The sequence below is a fragment of the Danio rerio genome, chromosome 5 (assembly GCF_052040795.2).
Source record: "Danio rerio strain M-AB ecotype USA chromosome 5, GRCz13ab, whole genome shotgun sequence".
Taxonomy (NCBI): domain Eukaryota; kingdom Metazoa; phylum Chordata; class Actinopteri; order Cypriniformes; family Danionidae; genus Danio; species Danio rerio.
This window is the reverse complement of record NC_141025.1, coordinates 18731185-18749978: the sequence shown is the minus strand read 5'-3', so window position 1 is coordinate 18749978 and position 18794 is coordinate 18731185. Positions and strand designations below refer to the sequence as shown.

The 18794-nt window shown below is 35.3% G+C and overlaps 1 protein-coding gene across 5 annotated transcripts in view; it reads left to right on the top strand.

Annotated features, from left to right (window-relative positions):
• Window positions 1-18794, top strand: part of zdhhc8b (zDHHC palmitoyltransferase 8b) — a 135196-nt gene that overhangs the window by 99589 nt on the left and 16813 nt on the right. For all 5 annotated transcript variants that reach the window (XR_015489980.1, XR_015489979.1, XM_087251382.1 and 2 more), the window contains 5 exon segments: window positions 7883-8004; window positions 10009-10166; window positions 10270-10442; window positions 14528-14630; window positions 14888-14979. Coding sequence is in view for 3 of the 5 variants with exons in the window: in NM_178304.4 (NP_840089.3) it covers window positions 7883-8004; window positions 10009-10166; window positions 10270-10442; window positions 14528-14630; window positions 14888-14979 (648 nt within the window). In the remaining 2 variants the exon portion in view is untranslated.

Sequence of the window (18794 nt, the reverse complement as noted above, 5' to 3'; positions counted from 1 at the left end):
ATTTAATTTCATTTTATTTTCACAAGATTATTTAGTAATTTCTTTATTCGTTTATTTCTTTCTCAGGTAATTTACTTTTCATTTTATTTAAATTTATTACATTTTTACTAGATTATTCATTCAACTATGAGTTGATTCGTTTTTTGCTTTCAATTTCTTTTCTGTTATTTTTGCTGGATTATTCATTCATTTCTTCATTCATTCTTTTTTAAATGTAAAATAATTTAATTTGATTTTCATTTAATTTCATTTAATAATTTTTGCTGGATTATTTATTCATTTCTTCATTCATTTATTTGCTTTTATTTTATTTTATTTTATTTTTTGCTCGATTATTCATTCATTTCTTCATTCATTCTTTTTTTTTGCTTAAATTTAATTTTATTTATTTTTTTGCTGGATTGTTCATTCACTCAATTTTTGCTTAAATTTAATTGTATTAAGTTAAATTCATTTTTATTTAATTTTTGCTGAATTATTCATATATTTTTAAGTAATTTTTTGCTTTAATTTTATTTAATTATTACTTTAATAATTTAATAAATTATTTAGTTTTCCACAGGATTAATCATTTATTTATTTATTTATTTTCACTTTTATTATTATTATTATTATAATTATTATTATTATTATTATTATTATGACATTGCTGATCCTTCATAAACCTATCATCTGATTAGTTAGCTAATTTTATTATCAATATCATTAATTACAGTTTTTCTGCTAGATTAGTAGTTAGTTAGTTAGTTAGTTAGTTAGTTAGTTAGTTAGTTAGTTAGTTAGTTAGTTAAGCATTTTTTAAGAATTCCAATACATGTTATTATTTTAATGTAATTATTATTTTAAATAAATGATTACTTCTTTTTAAACATATGACCAGATTGGTTGAGGCAATGATATCCATCTCTCGCTTTAATTTCCTGCACATTTCCTGTCATATTTTAATGTGTTTTTCTGTTTATCTCCCCATCGGGGTGTTCTGAATTAACAAGCACTGGTTTAAAAGATTTGTGCTGCCTAAAGCTGTTGTTGACAGGGTTGTTCCTTTTATCTATATTGATCTCGTCGGCATATTATAATCCTTACGGATAGCTGGCTGCCTCTGGCACAGATATGCTAATGTTTGTAGCAGCTAGATGTTAGAGACACTGCCGTGAGATGCCTAAATTTAACCTAATATACACCCTTCTAGCTCAGCCGTTGGGCTGGTGAAACGCCTGTATAATTTACACTAAAAATAGGGGTTATGTAAACATGGTTTAGGATACCGGCTAATACAATGTTTACTGGTTTAAGGTGACTGTTATAACTCTGAACAATACATATTGTTTCTAAATGCAACAAATTTTTGCATGAAGGAGTTTTTTTATGTATCACTTCACAATTATGTTTACAGAGGAGGAAATTTATGTACTTGTCAATTTTTTATTGACTTCAAATAGGATTTGTGTCCAGCAAAAAATAATTTTGTCATGACAACACTTATTTATTGTGGTATTAAATATGTGGTATTAAATTTGTATATGGCAATGTTGATGTGTTTGGTCTTGGTGGAATACTTTAGATCTGCTGCTGCTATTTCTGCTGCTTTAATTAATTTGGCAGGGCAAGGACCAGGACTTACTTCTGCGATTGTGTTTACAAACATGAGATCTGACAATATAACACTGCTGCTGCAAACCTAATATATATATATGTAACACCCACAGAATATCTAAACACAAGAGGAGCTAGGGTGGAGGAGGGTCTCCAAAAAATTCCCTGCTATATAGTGTAAAACAATAGGGGTGTCAAAATTAATTGTTTCTTAGGTGCACCGCGATGCAGACGCGGACAATTCGGTATCGATTCAGTAATATTCATAACCGGTTATTATGTACTGACGTCATTTATCTCCTATGCGCTCTGTCGTGAGGGAGGTGAGCGCCGGTATTTACAACAGTCAGCCAACTCAGGGCCGGCCTGTGGCATAGGCACCATAGGCAAATGCTAAGGGCGCTGTATATCCAGGGGGGTGCCAGAAATGAGCGCGCTTCAGTTGGTTTCGTTTTCGATTTTCCTGACACACATTCAGTTATAGACGGCAATAACTCAAAAACCTCTTACCCTAAAAAGATCTAAAGTGTGTTTCCTACAGAAAGACAAAGCTGGTTATGTTTTACAGCTGTCTTTCTTTTTTTTTTTGCTCGACATTACGAGCACTGCTCCGTTTAAGCCCTCGCAGTCTGCGTTTACTTTAGCCAGCAGAGCTCGGGCTGAGAGGAGCTCTCAGTAAGGGACCGTTGGAAAAGTGCTTATTTTTTTTCGTTTTTTTTTTTTTTCGTTTTTCTGGTCCGCTCAGCGCGAGCTCTCCCTGTTGCAAGGGCTTAAGTGTGTGTGTTTGTGTGTGTGTGTGTGTGTGTGTGTGTGTGTGTGTGTGTGTGTGTGTGTGTGTGTGTGTGTGTGTGTGTGTGTGTGTGTGTGTGTGTGTGTGTGTGTGTGTGCGCGTGTTTGTTTGTTTGATGCTGTCTATGTTTGTGAATGTGTTTGAATGAGAGACAGTGTGGTGCTGTGTGTCTGTGTGTTTATACAGACAGCATGTTATAGCCTCCGCCCTAAAATATAACACTGTATATGGAAAGCATCACCAATGCACCGTGATGCACTGAGATATCGAATTGAACCGAATCAATGGCATGATAATCGTAACCGAATCGAACCGTGAGACCAGTATAGGTTCACACCTCTATAAAACAATACTGAGGCATTTCAAATGCTGAGTAGCAAGCTTATTGACTGCCGAGGCGAGAGCAACCAATGTCCTGCGCCCTATAGTTGATGACTTGGGAGCAGATTAGCAGATACATGACCTATATCATATACAGTATAATGTAAATTGGACTTTTGTTTTCTCCCAGCATTATAAGGACTTTGTTGAAATATTTTGAAGACAATATGACTATGCATGTTTCTACAAAGTAAGGTCCAATAGTTGACTAAATCTCAAAGCCTCTTGAGTTTACATTTACGCTTTGTCCTAAGCAACATTGGATTCAAGTTTCACGCTTTATATTTCCATGTTAGTTAAAGCTGTTATAACTGCATACAGAGGCAATAATGCTCATAGTTTTGAAATTAAGTGTTCAGTAAACAGATGCATGTGGTGTGGTGAGTGTCCAGATATTTTAGCCTTGTGGTGTGCTAAAAAATAAATGAATAATAAAAGATAGACCAGTGAACTGTTGCACAAACTTACCACAGTGTTCCAAAACAGATTATATACTAATGAAAACATTTACATTTCCAACTGTAATCTTCCGAAAAGTTGTTGTTCATTGTGGTAAATGTGTTTTTTAAGTGGTTCTTTGACTGCACTTGTGGTGATGTAAAAAAAATAAAGTTGAATGAAAATTAATTAATTTAATTATTTGTTTTTTTTTCTGCCATATAAAGTTTTGGATTGGTCAAATGTTTTCACATTTTATGGTTTCTAGATTAAATATATTTTTGAATGTCGACAATATATTAAAAGCAAGAACTAATTTTATTTTTACACAATAATAATAATAATAATAATAATAATAATAATAATAATAATGATGATGATGATACTACTACTACTACTACTACTGATAATAATAATAATCAAGTCAAGTCAAGTCAACTTTATTGTCAATCAAACCATGCAACAGTACATTACACAGCAGACTGAAATTGCGTTTCTCCCATACTCCACTGTGCAATTTAAAAACAAAAATATGACACACACTAGACATAAACTAAACATTTAACTAATATAGTACAAGATAAATTGAATAAATAGACAATAATAAACTGTGAACAATTACCATACTGTATATCCTATTGTTCCAGAATAATAATAATAATAATAATAATGATGATAATGATAATAGTAATAATAATAACAATAATAGTAATAATAATAATAATAATAATAATAATAATAATAATGAAAACATAATATACAATTGACAATTTCAATTTATTTTTTTATTTATGTGTTTGATTTTCAAATTTATCCTAAAAATTAGGTAACATTATAATAACAGTCTATATCTCATATCAACTGGAAGTCATAAACATTTCAAAAGGGATCACTTATATTTACATATTAACTACTATGAATAGATTATAGTTGTTAATTAAATATTATGACACTAATATGTCCCCTACCAATCTTAAACATACCCTGTTACACTTAAAACAATATACTTTTATGCAAAGTTTCAATTATTTAGATGTACTTACAAACAAAATCTTATTCTACGTCCATAATTCTACCCAATACCTAAACTCTACTACTACCTTAAAACTATTAATAAGCATCAAATTACGAGTTTATTGAGAAAAAGTAATAGTAATAGCAGGAAGTTTACCTTATTTGACTAATTCCATCAATGCCAGTAAAAACAATAAAAAAAAACAAAAACAAATTTATCATAAATGAAATGAATTGTGTATTAAATGATAAAAATATTGAATCACGGAATGGATTTGTGTCTTAAATGGCAAAAAAGCAATCAATGGCATGAAAAGCCTTTCATTTGTTCTTGATTTAGATATAAGGACTAGAAAAAAATGTATAACCACCTTAGGTTTTAAAAAACCTGTACAATGAAGGGCTCTTGAAGCCTATAGATGCTCAGTACTTCATGACCACAGCCTGCTTTCTCTCTGTCACACAGAGGAAGATCAAGGTTATTGAATTTCGCAGCCTGTGTATGAATTTATTCCACAATTTTACTTGTTTACCCCTAAGGAGATGTTCATGCGGCTTTTATTTCTTCGCCCACAGCACGGATAGATTTCCGAGGTCGTCTGTTTGGGATTGGATTATACTTGAATGGGGAGTTACTCCATCTGTTGTGTCTGAACGTGGTGAATCTGGACTCTGTCATTCTTACCTTCCACTTTATTACTGCTTTGGTATTCTCAGGACTGCCGTTGTGAGCTCTCTGATTAAAATGAAGAAAATAATAAATAGAAACATGAATGGAACGAGAGAATGAAATCACATCAGCGATAAAGGTGACAGATTTCACCTATTTGAAGAGCTTGGCATTGCTCCAGTGCAGACTGAGGATGAGATAATGCTTTTTCTCTTGAGTTTGACAGAATAGTAGTTTGATCTACGGCCTACTGAGAGAAAACATACACCAGGAGAGTTATGGATATAGTTTCAGCTTTGAAATCTGATTGGATGACATGTTTAAAGCTGCTGTGAACAGTATTGGGGAGTAGATGTAGCTACACATAGCTTAGCTATTAGCATAGCTACATTTTTCAGTAGCTTGGCTGTAGACATACGGCGATATTCAATCATTTCATATATTTTGATAATACCGCACACTGTGAAAAAGCTTTAGCAATTAATCGCTGCAAGAAAATTGTATAATATCTTAAGTCATAAAACTTGGACAGTTTAAGTAACAACTGTAGCTTTTCCTTTAGCTAGCCACTTTGTTTTTATTAAGTAACGAGTGTAGTTTAACAGCAGCTACTGTATATTGGTTTCATACATCATGATCATGCATCTCATGCTTATGTTTATTATTTAACATGGTAAATGAACTGTTAAATAAGATTTAGTAACAACAGTTGAAATTCAGTTCAAATAATTTTAGCAGTTGGCACTTAACCTGAAATAAAAATAATGTTCGAGGGCTTCAATATATTGTTTTTGCCAAAATAGAGCCATTTTTTTGTGACCAGGTGTAATTTCATATCACAAAAAAAGGAAGAAATCATACCTTTATTCAACATCATCAATGGTCTCAAACTCCTCAAGCTCCTTGGAGGGCCACAACTCTGCACAGTGCTTAACAGTTTCTAGTAGTCTTGAACACCTTGATTTGTTGGATCAGCTGTGTTTGATTAGGGTTGGAGCAAAACTGTGCAGAGCTGCGGCCCTCCATGAATCCAGTTCGAGACCCATGTTCTATACAGTGATTAAAGGGTAGATCAGTTAGCATTACTGTATGTACTTCTTTCATTTAAAATGACAGAATGACTTGAAGAACTCGAATTATACATTTCCACAGTCATTAGTGTATTTTCTTTATATTTGATCAGTTCATCCATTTCTAGCTAATGACGTGTCCCAATTCGCATACATATACTTCGCCCTAAAAATATGCACTTTTTGTGTAAAGGAAAAATTTTGAGTGTGTAGCAGAAGAGTATGTACTTTGGGACATACTACCACTTCGTTAACAGATCGTTGTGTTGCTTCTTTTTGAGCTATGTCAATCATCCACATTTCTGTCATATTTTATTTCTTAGTTATTGGAGAAGCAGCAGCAGGTTAATCTCCCATTCACGAGTCTTTCTTGCAAAAATAGTAAACCATCCGGGAACCTTTAACATACAGTACTCTTATCAACATACTATGCTTTGAGACATGCTAATTCTATTTTCAAATACTATTTAGGATGGATAGTAGGTGAATTGGGACGCAGCAGTAGTTTTCTGATGTCTTTATTCTGTAATCCCTATGTGGAGTTTATGTGCACATGGGAGCCCTCTATTTTCCCGTATGAATGAAGTAGATATTACAAAAAACAAACCAAAAAACATTTTTTAAAAATTGGAAACAATACATTTCTCTGAATATACAGGACTTTTTAGTCTCTCAGTAGATGTGTCTGTATTTGTATGTGTGTGTAGTCTTCTTCTTCTTCTTTGTCTTCCTCTTCTTCTTCTTCTGATTATTATTATTATTATTATTATTATTATTATTATTATTAAACATTGACATATATACATCACAGCATATACCAGAAGATATTATGATACAGATGCATAATTTTAGAGTGTATAGAATGCTGTTGAAAAAGCAGTGATTGCTTTGTTTCTTAATTGTGCATCTGGTTTATTGCACAGGATCAGTTCACATGCATGCAACCTTAGTAAAGGCGAGAAGCATAGATTTAATTATGTCTAAATGACATGTGCAAACAAAAATAAATGTGACTGGTCCCTTTACATATCTGTCAAATGGTGTCTTTCTGTCTGAGTGGCCTTTTCCTGGCCACAAAGTGAAATGTAATAGACCCATGTTTAGAAGTGCAGGTATATTTTAGTGCTCTGCTCTGCTTGTTAACTCATCTTAAATAAGAACTGAGCATGGTCAGACAGCTAGTCGTGGATTTCAACATATCATCTTGCTAAATATCCTATGTGTTGGGCAGCAGCAATTAATTTGTATTACAATTCTGTTAAAGGACAAAACGTTTACATGCTCTGGGTCAATTGGTAAATTTGTCATCACTTTTGTCAAGCATTATTATTAAAAATTTTATTAATGTAATGCTGCTGCTACTACTGCTACTACTACTAATAATAATACTTATTCTACATATTTATTTATTTATTTATTATTATTACTTATTTATTACTACATATTATTATTATTTTTATTATTATTATAACGGAACTTATATTATATATATTATTATAACTAAACCTAAATATATATTATATATATTATTATAGCAAAACTTTTATATATATATTTATATAATATAAATTATTTAGATTAATTATTGTTTAAATATAAAAATATGTCATCTTGGACTAACGTGTGCAAAACAATTATAATAAATGATACTGTTATAAAATAGATAAAAAAAATAATTTAAAAAATTATAATAATTATTATTATTATTATTGTTGTTGTTATTGTTTTAATTTTGCGAATCAACAGTCTGTCAATGATCAGCAGCAGTCTGTATATATATATATATATATATATATATATATATATATATATATATATATATATATATATATATATATATATATATATATATATATATATTCATTCATGCATCTTCTTTAGCACTGTAGATGATAATCCCCTGCTGTTTCTGGTTCCTCTCAGGTGTCCGTGGTTGACCAAGGCGGTCTCTCCTGTTGTGCCTCTCTACAATGGCATCGTCTTCCTCTTTGTGTTGGCAAACTTCAGCATGGCCACCTTCATGGATCCTGGAGTCTTTCCTAGAGGTATGATCTGCTTATAATTTAGGTTCCAGGTCATCCGGATCCAATTTGTCTATCATTTTATTATTAGATACAACAATAGGGTCAATTCTTAACCATGAAACATTAAAGCTGCAGTCTGTCGTTATTTTGGTTAAAAAAAGACAAAAAATCTATTCTAAAATCTATTGGTTAAAAAATGTAACGAAAAGTTTTTAGCTAGTAAGTGTTAAAAACTCTCTTAACATAATTCATGGTAAGCTTCTAATAATGTTTTTTTCTTTAATTTGAGTAGTTCTGGTAGGTTTTTGGCAGGAAATACTAACTTTCCGCTGTTGGTCTTTGCATCATTACACTACATCTGTATACATACTGAAGGAATCCTGGCCAGCCTTTGCTCAATACCTTGCTGATTCACCTTTGGCAGCAATTACAGCCTCAAGTCTTCTTTATTATGATGCCACAAGCTTGGCACATCTGTATTTGGAAATTTTTGCCCATTCCTCTTAGCAGTACCTCTCAAGCTCTATCTAGGATGGATAAGAAGCGACAGTGTACAGCCATTTTCAGATCTCTCCAGAGATATTTAATAGGATTCAGGTCTGGGCTCTGGGTAGGCCACTCAAGGACTTTCACCGAGTTGTTGTGAAGTCACTCCATTGGCCGTGTGGCAGTTCCTGCTGCTAAAAAACATCCTCACAGCATGATGCTGCCACCACCATGCTTCACTGTAGGGATGGTATTAACCTGGTATTGAGTGGTGCCTGGTTTTCTCTAAACTTAACGCCTGGCATTCACTCCAAAGAGTTACATTCTAGTCTCATCAGACCAGAGAATTTTGTTTCTTATGGCCTGAGAGTCCTTCAGATGCCTTGTGGCAAAATCCAGGCGGGAGTGGCTTCTGTCTGGCCACTCTACCATACAGGCCGAAATTGGGGAATTGCTGCACAGATGGTTGTCTCTCCACAGAAGAATGCTGGAGCTCAGATAGAGTGACCATCGGTTTTTGATCACCTCCCTGACTAAGGTCCTACTCTCCCGATCACTCTAGCTCTAATAAGAGTCATGGTGGTTCCAAACATCTTCCACTTACGGATGATGGAGTCCACTGTGCTCAGTGTGCTCAGAATTTTTTTCTGTAACCTTCCCCAGCCTTGTGCCTCAAGACAATCCTGTCTTGGAGGTCTACAGACAATTTCTTTGTCTTTATACTTGTTTTGTGCTTTGACATGCACTGTCAACCCTGGGTCCTTATATAGACAGGTGGATGCCTTTTCAAATCATGTCCAACCAACTGAATTTACCACAGATGAACTCCAATTAAGGTGCTAAAACATCTCAAGAATGATCAGTGGACACAGAATGTACCTGAGCTCAATTTAGAGCTTCACGGTAAAGGCTGTGAATACTTATGTACATGTGATTTTTCAGCTTTTTTATTTTTAATAAATTTGCAACAATTTCAAAAAATCTTTTTCACATTGTCATTATGGGCTGTTGTGTGTAGAATTTTGAGCAAATAAATGAATTTAATCCATTTTGGAATAAGGCTGTAACATAAAAAAAAAATGTGTAAAAAGTGAAGCACTATGAATACTTTCCGGATTCACTGTATTTCGAACTGTGATCAAAACTGACTGGAACTACCTGTGCATTTCAACGGAAATAATGCACACCCTCCAGCCAATCACAAACAACACCATCTACTGTTCGTGGACATACATAAATATAAAGCACATAAAGTAGGATATGATCTTAAACTACCCTCACAACAAGTAGCCTAATATGTGAACATAGAGCTGTAAAGAAGAGGCAGCACAATTCGTAGTAGTAATTAAGTGTATTTTATATTATCTGTAGTATTTTTTTAAATTGTTGCTTTGATTTGTTAATATGGTTCTCATTTTTAAATGGCTTTGTATAAAATCGTCTGGCAAATAATTGAATCTAAATGTAATTTAGGATGCCTATAAAACTGCAAGCAACACGCAATGTTAAAACTTCCTTCTGTTTTCCTCTCAATCTCAGCGGATGAGGACGAAGACAAAGATGACGATTTCCGAGCTCCGCTCTATAAAAACGTGGAGATAAAGGGAATTCAGGTGCGGATGAAGTGGTGTGCCACGTGCCACTTCTACAGGCCTCCGCGCTGCTCACACTGCAGCGTCTGTGACAATTGTGTGGAGGTGAGATGCACACACACACACACACACACACACACACACACACAGTAGTATAACTAATTATTGCTTCCGCTCACACGCACATGTACTTGTGTTGTCACTGCAGGAGTTTGATCATCACTGCCCGTGGGTGAACAACTGCATTGGCCGAAGGAATTATCGCTATTTCTTCTTGTTCCTGCTGTCTCTGAGTGTTCACATGGTGGGTGTATTTTCCTTCGGCCTGCTGTTCGTGTTACACCACCTAGAGACGCTGAGTGCACTTCACACCACTGTCACGTATCCTTCTGCCAGCAATGATCAAGGCTTCTTTACATGACATTAATACATTTTTTGGTGCTTTTTTAACACTGAAAAAAGGGTTGTGTGTTTTAATTATTCATTATTTCCAATGTATGTTTCTTTAAAGGCATTTCACTTGAGATACTTTCAAGATGCTGTATGTAAGTTTTTAACTCTTCATATGTGTTGGCAGATGATAAAGAAAATGCCAATTGAACATACTTGTTTATCTGAAAAACAATGCTGAAGTCAGATATTCTCCTTTGAAAATGTGAGTTATGGCCTGAACATCTGTCTTTGCTTTGTTCATTTTAACCTGCCCAATGCCAGATTAGCCAATTATATTTCAGCACCCCGGGTTACTATGATGGAAAACCGCATATTTAATTCATTCAGTCAGAAAGGCTCAGAAAGCATGAGTCTGTGACTGAAATACGACATCTGGTGGACAGTAACAGACTCTGAAATGAGAGGCAGATTCAGAGTTCCACATGAGGTTATTAATTAGCAAATAATATAAATATTACAAACGTACATAAGGTGAGCAGATTCTGTGTCCTAACAACACACTTCATGACGAGATTTGCTGTGATCAGCAATTTGGCTGTTTGCACCAGGCGCAACATGACAGATATTTTTATTACAGCCATTCAAAAGCACAGAATACCCACTCACTCAAAAAATTGTAAGGTTTATAGTCTGATTAATGCATATTAACCCTCTTTAACCTCTTTAAATGTAGATGCTGAATCCCTCTCAAGTGTTTAGTTCTAAAGTTCAATTACAAACGGTTTATTTTATTTTCAAGATCTAAGGTTAACTATCTGCTGCTGCTTTTATTAGTATTGCAATAAATATCATGTAAAATGGAATTCAAACTCACATTGTTAGCATTTAACACTGAATGAAGCACATGAGGTTTTCCTGAGGTGATCAGTGTCATAGTTCGCTGTTGTTCATCTGTGAGAAATAGAAGCCGTTTCTAATATATCAATTCGAGGTGTTGGTTAGGAAAGAACTCCTTTTAATATGGAAAATATTGCTTTTATCGTGTGCTGTTGCTTTTATTTACAACATGGTTTAAATCACTCTCCCCTGTCCTCAATCTGACAACCTGCGCTTGCATTTCTTTTGATCCAGGAGTGCAATACCTGGTTCAACCACTGAGTGTCAAACTTACAAACTGCACCTTTAAATTGGTTAGAAATAACAATATGAATTTATGAACTTTTTATTCATCAGAGAATCTTAAATAAAATGTTATAATGCTTTGTTATAATGCTTTCTTTGTCAATTTTAGAAATTTGATAATGGCAAGAATTTTTTTGAGTACCTAAACATTTTCTATTATCTTATAGTATTCAAATATTACAGTTTTAATGTCTTTTTGAGCAAATATTTGCAGCCTTGATGAGCAAAAGAGACTTCTTTCTTTTAAAAATAACACAATTTTATTTAATCATAATATAAAAATTCAGATTCTGGAACACAGTTCCTATCTAGCTAGCATTGTTTTCTTACTTTCAGCTTAATTTGAGCTGAAGGCAATTTCCCTATGTCCATGTTTTTTTTTAAATATATTGTTTACATGTGTTTTTTTCTGTTAATTAGCTTTAATTTATTTCTTAGTTTTAATTTTTATATTAAATAAATAAGTTGCCTAGGCAGCATTTCTCATCTCTGTTTAAAAATCATTTATTTCATATTTTTAGTGTAAGTGTTCCTATTATGGCTTTTTATTTTGCAATATTTAATCTAAGTTTTGTGTACCCAAAATGCACCTTTGATGTTTCAAGCATCGGTTTACTCCGCCCCTTTTCGCATCATCAACTTATAGAATTTTGCATGCTCAAACTATAGTGTGACTGCGGTATTATTATTGTTAATGGAAAACTAATTATTGCTAATAAAACTAATGATTGCTCCTTATTTTGATTGTATGTACAGAGAGTTCATGCTTTGATATTCTAATGGTCTCATTCATTTCCGTTCTGGCATATTTGCATGCATATAAATAAAAGTAAATGGTGCGAAAAGTGCAGTGTAACCACGACTTAACACTCAAAAAATGTGGCCATGCCCAGAGTTAAATCTCACTAGTCAAAAAAACCCTGCTCACTTTAATGATGTGCATTAAAATTCTAAATAGGCTTTGATTTTGTTACTTTTTTCAGTGAAGGTGTAAATATAAGAGAACATCATGAAATGAAAAAAATCAGAGCCATGCATTTCCGGTCTGGCTAATTTACATGCGTATGACTTGAAGTAAATGGTGCGAAAAGTGCAGTATAATCAAAACTTAACACTGTCTGTTAAGAGTTTAATCTCAGAGTTTAGTCTCCTTGGTTCAAATTACTGCTCCATTAAACTGTGCATTAAAAATCTAAATTGGCTCTGATTGGCTTTGATTTTGTTACTTTGTAGTGATTTTCTCTTACATAAACATCTTTTTTCAGAAAGTTGCCTAAGCAACATTTCTCCTTTTTTTTCTCTCCACTTTTTTGTCAAAACTCTTTCTTAAAACCCTGCTCCACTTAGCTGTGTATTAAAAATGCAGGTCCCACTTATATTAAGTGGCCTTAATTACTATGTACTTGCATCAGAATATAAGTACAATGTACTTATTGTGTTCATATTGTATTCCACAACACTTCTAGTGCTCTTGAAGTGGGGCGGGGGAAATAAGGGATAGTTCTGGGGGTATGGTTAGGTTAAAGGTTGGGTAAAGGTAAGGGATGGGTCAACAGTGTCATTTCAACATGTAATTACAGAAATTAGTTCCCAATGTAATTACAAGTAATCATTCTTAATTTTTATACCAATCCATGCTACTAAAGCTTTCATTTAAATGTAAGTACATAGTAATTAAGGATGGTATGTAATAAGCTGTAAGTAATATGTCACTTAGGGTGCTTTTATCAGCACTTTTAGTCAACACCTAGGTTAGTTTGAAGTTAGAGTATGGTACGTTTAGCTATTGTGAATGCTGTCTTCTGGACTCGGGTGCGCACCCACGAACCGTACCATAGTCCACCTGAAAAAGGTAGTCTGAGGTAGAGCTGTAATCGGGCCATAAAAGTTAGGCCCGATAGGGCCCGAGCCTGACAGAATTTGGCCTGAGCCCGACAAGTACATTTTAATTGTAAGCTTTTTAAAGGCCCGAACCTGTTTACGGTCCAACATTATTCAAATGTGCACATGCACACAGCTCTTTTACCTTTTTTTCACGATTGAGTTATTTAAATGCATTTTAACATTATTTATTTGAAACAAACATAGGCTATATGCCACTTAGAAGTTGGAACAAAGAAATAAAATAGGTCCTCTGTAACATCGTAACATCTCAGCACTCTAAATAGGCCTAGATACATACATTTAGCCTTTAAATTGGCCAACACACTAACAAAAATAAGTCTTTCTCAACAAATTAAATTAAAATAAATTCGAAATTATGACGAGTATTTGGCAATAACGAAATTAGGATAAAGGCTCTGTGGGATTTGTTTCGCCACTCATCCCACAATCTGGTCTTAAGGTGACGATGAACCGATAACTGTACAACAACCTTTCATTTTCATAACGTTTATTTGTCTGTGTGTATGTTTGTGTATCACCTTCCTTTGGGAGTAATCCTGTGCAAACAGTGATAATGCCTGCTTGTCTCCACCAAAAATGACTTCTGCAGACATTGTGTGATGTTCTAAACGTTTTTAATATTTTTTTGCTGCAGATAGATGCAAGTGGCTCTCTGTATTTTGGTTTGGTTACAAAAGCAAAAGATTCAGTAAAAGCAGAATGACCATGATACGCGAATGTCTCCATTTTGGCCCTTTGCTTTCGTGGCTGTCACCTCGATGACACAAACGGTGTGAACACAAACTAGCCGAAAAGGTGGAAAGGGGGGACAATCAAGCTTTGGTTCGGACTACGCAATTGAACCCAGTGTGAAAGCACCCTAAATATAAAGTTGGACCAAAATTAGATTTTTTTACTTTGGTACTTTGATTACTTTGTGGATTTCTCCTACAACGCTAACAGAAAAACAAAGTCACAATATCCTCCTTGACTCTGCTGCTGTCTAGACTTGTAGTAATGTGTGTGACTGGCCTGTTCTTCATACCCGTTATGGGCCTCACTGGATTTCACATGGTTCTCGTAGCCAGAGGACGGACCACGAACGAACAGGTGAACCGCATTACACACCACTTAGTATCTTAATCTGGCCTATGTAACAGCACACTCATATTGGTGGTCACATGTTTGCACACCCACTCAGAATCACCTTGATGTCTTTCCCACTTGATTGCCTTCTGTTGTTCAGGCACGACATCTGTTACAAAGCCTGTTATTTTCATCACACATTACGGTCCTGTGGGTCAAGGACGGTTGTTTTCGACTCTCTCGGTTTGCTGAGAGTACAATCTCTTTCTCTTTTTTATCAGGTGACAGGAAAGTTCAGAGGAGGAGTGAATCCATTCACTCGAGGATGCGGTGGAAATGTGAAACACGTCTTATGCAGTCCGCTTGCTCCAAGGTAAGAAAAAGAAGCTGGCTTCTGGAATATGTTCTACACATTAAATTCAATTCATCTTTATTTCTATAGCGCTTTTACAATGTAGTTTGTGTAAAAGCAGCTAAACATAGAAGTTCTAGTAGACTGAAACTGCATCAGTCCAGTTTTCAGAGTTTAAGTTAAGTTCAGTTCAGTGTGGTTTAATTTTTACTGCTGAAAGTCCAAACACTGAAGAGTAAATCCATCAATGTGCAGCTCCACAAGTCCCAAACCAAGCAAGCCAGTGGCGAGGAACAAACTTTACCAATTGACAAAAGAGAAGAAAAAAACCTTAAGAGAAAGCAGGCTCAGTTGGGCACAACCATTTCTCCCTTGGGCAAGCTTCTTGTGCAGAGCTGCAGTATAGGTGCTAGAGAACGCTGGACATCCATCGTGGAGAAAATGCAGGTGTGAGTAGTTCACCAGCGGCTGTACAGGCTGGCCCACAGGACCAATGAGAAGACTTCTCTGTCACTGGAGTCTTTCAGGATTCAGTCTTATGCTCTCCACTCCTCCATGACCGCCGCAGCATGTGCTCAGGATACGGCCTGGTCCAGGGTTATAGAGACCTCTAAAACCTCTAAACACACATACAGTACTGATTCATGGCATAGCAAAGTTATCTAAAAACAATGCATGAAAGGGGTGACGCGGGGGCGCAATGGGTAGCGATCTTGCCTCACAGCAAGAAGGTCGCTGGTTCGAGCCTCGGCTGGGTCAGCAGGCAATTCTGTGTGGAGTTTGCATGTTCTCTAGGTGTTCGTGTGGGTTTCAACCGGGTACTCCAGTTTTCCCCTCAAGTCCAAAGACATGTGTGGTATAGGGGAATTGGGTAAACTAAGTTGTCCGTAGTGTATGTGTGTGAATGAATGTGTATGGATGTTTCCCAGTGATGGGTTGCAGCCGGAAGGACATTCTATGCTGGATAAGTAGGCGGTTCATTCCGCTGCTGTAGCAAACCCAGATTAATAAAGGGACTAAGCCTGAAAAGAATATAAATGAATGAATAATTAACAAACGACAAAATCTATAACCCGACTCACTGCATGTATAAAGATGTAGGCACTAAAAAATAATGCCAACATATGCTGGATAAGTTGGTGGGTCATTTTGCTGTGGCGACCCCTGATTAATAAAGGGACAAAGCCGAAAAGAAAATTAATAAATTAAAACTTCTGTTAAAAAAAAATCTATATTTGGTGTAACCAAACATCCTTTGATTTTAAACCTGCTTTTGTCTTAGGTACACTGTTTTTAGGTAATTTTGCAGGTAGATTTCTTGAAGTGTATTGGTGATGTTCTGGATTTAGTTCTGTTTGTTCTTTTTCTTAATGCTGGTGTGAGATCAGATTTCTGTGTGGAGCACTGGCTGCTCAGAGAGTCCCTGTGCAAACTAAAAGGTTTGGAAATGTAAACTAATATTTCCTACTGACACACTACAACAAAAGATATACAGTAAATAATTGACTTAACCATTTTTGTGTTTGAGAATTCGAATGAGCTTAGACCTGTGCCAGAAGTGTGTGAAAGTGAGTTGTAATGCTGGCCACGATGTGTTTTCTTGGCTCCTAACATCTGGTTGCTTTGCTCTTGACAGCTGCTTTGCACTGAGTCATACTGAAACAGACGGTTGGGTGTTTAGTTTCACTTTTAATGAATTTACATCAGGATGTGTTATTTTCCATTAGCAATGCAGACAGGATTCGGTGAACGTTATGCTTTGGCACATTCTGTAAAAGACCTGTCGAATAGGACAGCTCACCCAAAAAAGAAAATGTTTTCAGCATTTACTCATTCTCAAAGTTGTTCCAAATGTTTATGTGTTTGATCTATACTGTTGAACACAAAGGAAAATATTTGGAAGAATGTTGGTTAACTGGTAGCTATTGATTTTAATAGTAGGAACAAAATACTATTGAAGTCAATGGCTACCCGTTGCCAACCTTCTTCAAAATGTCTTCTTTTGTGTTCAACAGTGGAAAGAAAACTCAGTGAATAATGTTGGTAAATGGTGACTAAATTTAAATTTTTGCATGAACTATAGTTTGAAAAACCATTTAAAAAAACTTAAATGCTTCACTTGTGTGAAAATGGTTTTAAGCAATGAATGAATTTAAACTAACAAATTAAGTTGAACATTACTACATTTAATTTATGTTTAAAATCAGTCCATATAAGTTGTTTGTAACCACTTACCTTGTTATTGCAATGACTAACTTTTTAGTGTATGAGACGAATTTAAAGGGTTAAAAAAAAATTCACCCCAAAAATAAAATTCTGTGATAATTTACTACCCTAAATCCAAAAAAGCATTCTGTCCCCCAATTAAAAGTCTACTCACCCAAAATTCTGATGCCTCAAAACGCTCATGAACAGATTAAAAAAAATCATATTAACTAAGTGGTTCAATGCTGGTTTTCTGATGAGACATATGAGTCATCACTTTATACAATAACCAGATTAAATTTAGGCATATAATCACTGATCAGAAAACACAAACAGGACATTTTATTTATTAATTTTTTTATAAATGTTTTGGGCCATCTGAGTTTTGCGTAAAATTTCTCAGACCTTAAAATATTCTAGTTTGTGTTCTGACGATAAATACACAGCGGAATGAACCGCCAACTTATCCAGCATATGTTTTACACAGTGGATGCTCTTTCAGCTGCAACCCATCACTGGGAAAGATCCATACACACTCATTCACACACATACAGCATGGACAATTTAGCTTGCCCAGTTCCACACATGTCTTTGGACTTGTGGGGGAAACCGGAGCACCCGGAGGAAACCCACACGAACAGCGAGAGAACATGCAAACTCCACAATAAAATGTCAACTGACCACACCGAGGCTCGAACCAGCAACCTTCTTGCTGTGAGGCGATCACGCCACCCAGTGCACCACCGCGGTGCTGATAAATAAATAAGATGAAATTTAAATTTTAGTTTGAACTTACCCCTTCAGTTATACATTTTCATTAACACAAACAATGAAATCAAATATAATTCAATTAGCCTTAAAGGGGACATGAAACCGCCCCTGTTACACTTCAAGTCTACCACAGAACTTTTTCAAAAAATGCTTTGAGATGGGCGTGGAGCTTTGCGGGCAGAGGGAGGAGTGGGAGTGGCCGGCAGAGAAGAGGAAAAAGAGTGGAGCGAACAACTGTTGTCAGTCAGCTCACAAAATGAGACAAACTGTGAGGAGACCCATGATTTTATAGTTTACAAGGTAAAAACGCAAAGAAATAAACAGAAATTTAATGCCCTGCTACAATTGTCATTCGTAATTTCATATACACATACTCACAAATTGTTATATCAACATAAACATAATCATGTTTATATAAACAAAGCAAATGAGGAGGACTTCTCTGCTCCTCAATCCCAGACACAGTGGATAGCAGTGCAGCAGGTCTTTTGCCTTATCTATGTCAGCCATTAACCCTGCTGGTAATATGGAGGAATTTAAACACGTGGCGAACAAAGCAGAACGGATAAAGGCGTTGTGTCTGAATGGTAACAAACTCAACTGTAAAAAGACAAATTTCACCAATTCTCGTACCACTCTCCCGACAATATGTTAGCTGCAAACCAACAGCTTTGCTGTATCGGCCCTGACAGCATCACAGAGCAATACATGCAACAAACCCTGTGGATCATGGAAACAAACACATACTACCCATGTCTCGACCTAGTCATTGGGTCTCCCAGCTTGGCAGGTCTGCTTTGCCTTCAGAAAGCATGTCCTCTCATGTATAATTAAAAAGCAAGGTCTGCTCATAGGATAAG